This window comes from Trichosurus vulpecula, chromosome 9 (genome assembly GCF_011100635.1).
Source record: "Trichosurus vulpecula isolate mTriVul1 chromosome 9, mTriVul1.pri, whole genome shotgun sequence".
Lineage (NCBI taxonomy): Eukaryota > Metazoa > Chordata > Mammalia > Diprotodontia > Phalangeridae > Trichosurus > Trichosurus vulpecula.
The window spans coordinates 96,894,531-96,901,031 of record NC_050581.1 but is presented as its reverse complement, the minus strand read 5'-3'; the positions used below and the strand labels follow the sequence as shown (position 1 = coordinate 96,901,031).

The window sequence follows — 6,501 nt, the reverse complement described above, 5'->3', positions numbered from 1 at the left end:
GGGTGTGGCGTAACTGGGAATCCAAGAAAACACTAAGGAGGTAAGTGACCCCGAGTTTTAGCAGTCGCTCAGAACTCTGCGGCGGGTGGGGAAACCAACTACGGTTTAAGCCGCGAAGGTGAGGACCCGGAGAGAGCTGGGAGGAGGGGGCGGGGCTTGAGGCGGAGGCGGGGCCGGAATCGGCAAACTGGTTTGCTGCGCAGGAAGGGGAGGGGGGCGGGGTCTGAGAAGGGTCCGACTGAATGAGCCCAAGAGGGAAATGGATGGAGTGAAGGGGCGGAGCCTACGGCTGGAGGGCTGGAAGGCCGCTCCCCCGCGGCCCTCTCCCCCGCGGCCCCCGCCCCCTCTGCCCCCGCCCCCAGGACGCTGCGAGCAGCCGAGCCGCTGCGCGGGCCGGACGAGGGAGCTGGGACGCTGCGCTCGCGGCCGCCGGCCACATCCCGTACTTGAGGGACTGGGGCTCCGGGGAGGCTCGGGGGCGGCAGCAGCAGCGCTGGGAGGAGGATCAGCGGGAACATGGCGCTCGTAGGCAACGGAGCGGAGCACGAAGCGGACGAGGTACGGGGCCGGCTGGGGGTACGCGGCGGGGCGGGAAGACCCGGGACACGACCGACGCGGTCCCCCAGCCGCGCTCCCTGACGAGCCTCGGCGGCTGGGGCCGAGCTTGCCGGGCCGGAAAGGTGCAGAGGGACGCGGCAGCGCTGGGCCGGGGGTGCTGGGACCCCGGGGCGCCCCACGGAGGCCGGGGCCACGAGCGGGGGACCCAGCCCCGGGTTTGCCGAGGCCCCGGGCGAGAAGGGCTCCCTCTCGGAGGTGACCGGGCAGGTGGTCTGGGGTCGGGGTGCGGGCACCGGCGGGGCCGAGCGGCAAGTTGGGGGAGAGCCAGGGGAGAAACTTAACTGCGAAGACAGACCGGAGGAGGAAGAGGAGGAGGAGAGGAAGAGGGGGAAAAGGAGAGGAGGGGAAAAGAGGAGGAGAGAAGAAGAAGAGGAAGAAGAGAAGGGGAAGGGGGGAGAGGAAAAGGAGGAGAGGGGAGAAGAAGAGAAAGAAAAGAGGAGAGGACAAGAACAGGGGAGAAGAGGCGAAGGAGGAGAGAGGAAGGGGTCCGGGGCTGAATGGGTCGGCGAGCCCGGACCGTTTCGGGGCTCTGCCTGCCCCCGGCCCTTGGGCACGTCTGGCAAGGTGGGGGGGGTGGGGCTTGTTTTTCCGTGTTAGGAGATGAGAAAGGGAAGCACTTGGGGGAGAAAAATCCCCAGGGAGGAGAGTCCTATCTTACCCCCGCCCCAAGCTGGGGGTTTCTGGGGTCACTCACCGCCCTGCCCAGCTTGCCCTTGGCCTTGACCTGGGAAGGACGGTGACAGTGAGTCCGCAGCCGCTCTGGGTTGCGGGAGGAGGAGGAGGAGGGAGGAAGGGTAGGAGGGCAGGAGGAGGCTGGTGGAGGTTGGCGGCTGGAGAGCCGGCCGGTCCCACCTAAGCCTGATGCGTGTGAGGAAAAAGAGGTTTATGGGGCTGTCAGACTCACTTCCTCTTTCGTGCTTCAGTCTGAGCACCTTCACGGCCAGCTCTCCAGACCTGTTGAGTTTATTTTGACAGTTGAAGGAGAAGGCGCAATGGGTAATAAAAGTTGTGATAGACTAAGAAAACCATTTGGATGAGATAGCTAAACTGGAAGAAGCAGGTTTAATAATCATCACGGCTTGAGGTTTTACAATGCTTGAAAGGTTGGGAAACCCTTTCGGGGGCATCATTTAATTTGAGTTTCGGAACCCTGGGAGGTAGGCAGTACGAGTATTATTTCTGTTTTACAGATGAGGACACCAGAGACTCAGAATTTAAGCAGTTTTCTCTGAGCTGCTTAACTACAAAGTGACAAGAGATGGGGGTTTAAAAGGGGAGCTTCCTGACTGCGTGTGCAACATTTTATTCACTGGGACATTTTAAACCCCATTTAGCTTTGAATCTCATACTTAGGCTTATTAGGGTCTAACTGTTGAACATTCAAAGAATTAGATGGGTAGGGGGAGAAATCTCCACTATCTCCTTTCTGTTCCCCCAAATAAAAATGCCTCCCACAATAGTAAGGGCTTAATAAATGCTTGTTGATTGATTGAGTAATAATAATAACCGGCATTTATATAGCTCATTAAGGTTTGATACTCAGTCCTTCCACCTTTGTTGTTCAGTCAGTATCTGACTGTTTGACTCCATTTGGAGTTTTTCCTGGCAAAGATACTGGAGTGGTTTGTCATTTCCTTCTCCAACTCATTTTACAGATGAGGAAACAGGCAAACAGGGTTAAGTGACTTATTGAGGGTCACACAGCTAGTGTCTAAGGCTAGATTTTCAACTCAGGTCTTCCTGACTTTTTCACCTCCTAGTTGTGCTTTCCTTGCACCTGGTAAGCATTTAATAAATGTTTGTTGACTAACTCCTCGTAGCAGTCCTGTAAGGTAGGTGCTGTTATTATCCTCATTTTGATGTGTTGGAGTTTCTATCCTGAACCTACCCTTGGAGAGTGCTTTTAATTACATTGCCCGGTTATCTAGGAATGCCAAAATTGTAATCATATAGCCTTGTGATTAATTGAAGCTCTTTATTGCTTGTGAAACTTGTAAACCACACATAAAATCAAAAGATGAAACAGATTATTTAAATGGATTCTTTATTGCCATTCAAGTCTGTATTTAGGAATTACAGCCTTCTTATTGTTCGTAGCTTTTGGGCATCTTTTTGGTATGACCTTGGGCTAGCAAGTTCCCTCTATGCCCTGCTAATTTTTCTCTGCAATTAGGGTGCTAAATACTTAACTTCCTCCCTGGGCTACTGTGAGAAATGACATACTGTGTTGGATAGATAGATCCTTGGAAGAAAGATACCTTGGGGAAATAGGGAAGAATATATCTTTTATAAATGAACATGTGTGATCCTAATAACTTGATTTGTTTTAACCTCCTCTTTTAGTATCTGAAGAATAGCATTCTTTTTCTCTTTTACTCTGGCCTACTTTCCCATTTCATATTTCCACCTTTTTTGCTTCCTAGGTTGCTTTCTTCTAGTGTTTTCTTAAGATATCTACATTATCATTTTCATCATCTTCATTCTTTCCATCAGAAAAACATATTGAATACCTAATCACTCCTGGCACTATGTTAGGACAAAGAGAATTACAGAAATTATCCTTGGTCTTTGGAAGTTAGAATCTATGAAAGACTGAACTGATTTATAGGACGTGCAGACAGAAGAGTAAAACAAAATATTGCAGAATAGTGAAAATATTTGAAGAATATTCAGTTCAAGAGCAAATGTGTAGGGAGTAAGGACCACTTAAGTGCGCAATTGGGATGGACAGGGTGACTGACTGCTGGAATCCTAAATCCAGAGAGAGAAGAAAGTGAGTTTCCTTAATTCTTACTCATTTAAAGTAATGGGAGTAAGTTTGAGAAGAGGTGTATAAGCAAAATATGCAAAGGCCAGAAATTTCATTTTAGTCAAGTTGACATTCCTTTTTTGTCAGTTATTTTCGCCAGCATGGAGCTAAAGTAACTTACCTGAGCTTGACTACTTTTTCTTTTCATTTCCTACTACTTTTGGAAGTGCTTCCTTGCCTTTTCACATAACAGTGACTAGACTAGCAGGATGACCTAAAAAGAAGAGAAGGGTCTGGGTGATCCACAGACTGAGTTGTCAGTCCTTGACTGGTACAAAATGATTTCAGAAAATCAGGTCTTCTGTGCTTTTAGATTAGTGTTTCTAAAACTTTAAAAAATCTATAACTTATTTGTGAACATTTCCTCCTTAAGTTCAGCTATCCAGTTTACCCAGTCATCCATTTATACATATCAGGGGTTCTTAACATTTTCTGTGTCAGGGTTACCTTTGGCAGTCTGGTAAAACCCTCTTCTGAATAGTGTTTTCAAATAATTGAAGAAAATACTAAACTTCAGTGAGGTTAGTTAAAAGATATAACTTTTTTCCCCTTTCTTGTGTATGTACTCCCCAAAATCTAACCATGTATTCTTTGGAGGTCTGTGAATACCCAGTTAAGATAACTGGTTATCTATTTCACATCTCCCACTGTTTCCTCAACTCTTGCCTCACCCCAGACATTTCCTTCTCTGTAATTTTTATCAATTGCCTACTTAGTCTCTCTTCAGTGTGAGGAAACCTATGTGGCTATGACGTACTAACTTCAAGATGAGCTAAGGCACAAGATCTGTGTTGAGGAAATAGTGCTCTTGGTGAATTTCTAAATTGGGGAACATAAAGGGTAGGTTTAAAAGTAGAGAAAAAGAAAGCATCTCCTTGAGTACAATATGACTTCTTCACTGGATTGAATTCAATGAATATTTAAAGAAGTTCTTCATTAAGTGCTGTAGAAGCAAAAGAAATAATTTCTGTCTTCAAGTTAACTCCTAATTTAGTTGGGGAGAAAAAGATAGGTACATGAAACATCTAGGGAATGGCTCTAAGGCCATAGAATGTAGACCTGTACCTGGAATAGACTGGAGAAAGGCCCCTTTGCAAAAGGGCAGAAATGCTCTTGCCTGTGTTCCTGTTGACAAGTTAATAGTGTATGTGAGTGTCAAGGAAAAATTATCATGCTACTGTAAACTTTTGGAAAGGTTTTCAAACATTTTTTTCTGATCACATTGTCTTTTTTTTTTTTGGAGGGGGGAAGGCAGGGCAGTTGGGGTTAAGTGACTTTCCCAAGGTCACACAGCTAGTAAGTGTGTCAAGTGTCTGAGGTCAAATTTGAACTCAGGTCCTCCTGACTCCAGGGCTGGTGCTCTACTCACTGTGCCACCTAGCTGCCCCAACATTGCCTTTTTTAATTGGGAAGTTATTAAGGGAGATGATTTTGGAATTTTCTAATGTGGTACCTGGCTTGATGCAGTGTAGTGTATTAAAATTGTCAATACTGGAATACTTAAACTGACATTAATATTTTTCTTTTAGGTGCTTGGAGTGGAAGTGGGGAATCAGGAAGGTAAAGGGTGAAGAAAGAAGGCTTGTGTGATTCAAGCCAGGCTTTGTTTTAGACAGTTTAATGTTGACAAATCTAATCCTGGTTTGGATAAGGCTTTTTTTTCTACTTAGCTTAATTAAGTTTAGATAAGATTGAATAGAACAGGTTAAAAATACTATAAAATTAGCCCCCATAACTGAATTTTCCTGTTGAGAGGGGAGGTATGTAAACTAATATTTGTAAATTTATAAGTTACTAATAGAAAAACACATTAGTTTACCAGCAGCATCAACTCAAGCCCAGGTTAACAAACTTGCCTTTCCTGCAATGTTTTATGCTGTTGAAATCCTTCCAATCCTTAAAGGCCCTGCTCAAATGTCACCTCTTAGGGAGTATGGTGTGGTAGAAATTTTTATTGCTCTAGGGTCGTAGGATCATATATTTAGAGCAGAAAGAGACACCTTAGAGATCATCTAGTTGAATAATCTCAGCTTACTTTTTAGGAAACTAAGGCCCATAGATGTTGAGTGACAAGATCACTGGAAAATTAAATAGTGGAGGTAGAATTTGAGTCCTATCAGACTCCAGAGTCAGTGGTCTGTCCTCTGAGTCCTCTGAGACTTGGGTTTGAATCTTCAGTGTCTTATTTATTACTTGGGAAAGTCATTTAATCCTTCTAAGTCTCAGTTCCCTTATCTGTAAGATGAGGGAATTGGATTAGATACCCTCTGAGGTCTCTCCCAGTTCCAATTATGGGACACACACATATATGTATGTCTGTCATTCCTTCCTTCCTTCCTGTCATATTATAAAGTGCTCTTAGATCCTAAAGATGAGAGCTCCCTCTCTTCAAAATACATGTTATATAACATTTTGTTTATACGTTTCTTACATTAACCAGTCTTCCTTTGTTTTTATATTTTTGTATATTTATCTTCCCAACCAAAAGGTAAGAGGTTTTTTGTTTTTTTTTTGAGGGGAGGGCTCATATCTTAGTTCTCTTTTTTTATCTTCCATAGAGCTGAGCAAGACATTCTTGCCTTGGGTTAGGGCAGGCACAACACAAGGGAAAGTGCAAAGAGAGACTTGGCTCTTTTTATGAATTAATATATCTTAGATGTCAGCATATTACATTCTCTGTATTGTGTAGGCATGTACTTATTACTTGTTGATTCTGGGTAGATCATCTACTCACTTTGAGCCTCAGTTTCCTCATCTCTAAAGCAAGAATAATGCTTATAACTATATGCCTTAAATGACTATTTTAAGGATGGTTCTTTGTAAACCTTAAAATGCTACATGAATGTGAGTAGTTTTTGATGATGCTACTGATGATGATGATGTTATTTGGAGAGATTCAGGTAGCATGCTTTACGATGAAGGCTGTTAGTGTACACAGGGGTCCTGACTTTTAAATATTACCTGGGATCTGTATAATGCCTGGCCTTGGCTCTGTTAGCACATTACCTTATGTGTAGTGAGTGCACAATACATATGTGTTGAACAAAGGGATCTGGTGCTAAGAATTCTTTTGG

General features: G+C 44.6%; 1 protein-coding gene across 1 annotated transcript in view; it reads left to right on the top strand.

The window, feature by feature from the left end:
* The first annotated feature begins 432 nt into the window (after window positions 1-432).
* Window positions 433-6,501, top strand: part of TTC39B (tetratricopeptide repeat domain 39B) — a 145,480-nt gene continuing 139,411 nt past the window's right edge. The window contains exon 1 of the mRNA XM_036738064.1: window positions 433-558. Within this exon, the coding sequence (XP_036593959.1) occupies window positions 517-558 (42 nt within the window). The 5' untranslated portion in view covers window positions 433-516. The remainder of the gene's footprint in view (window positions 559-6,501) is intronic.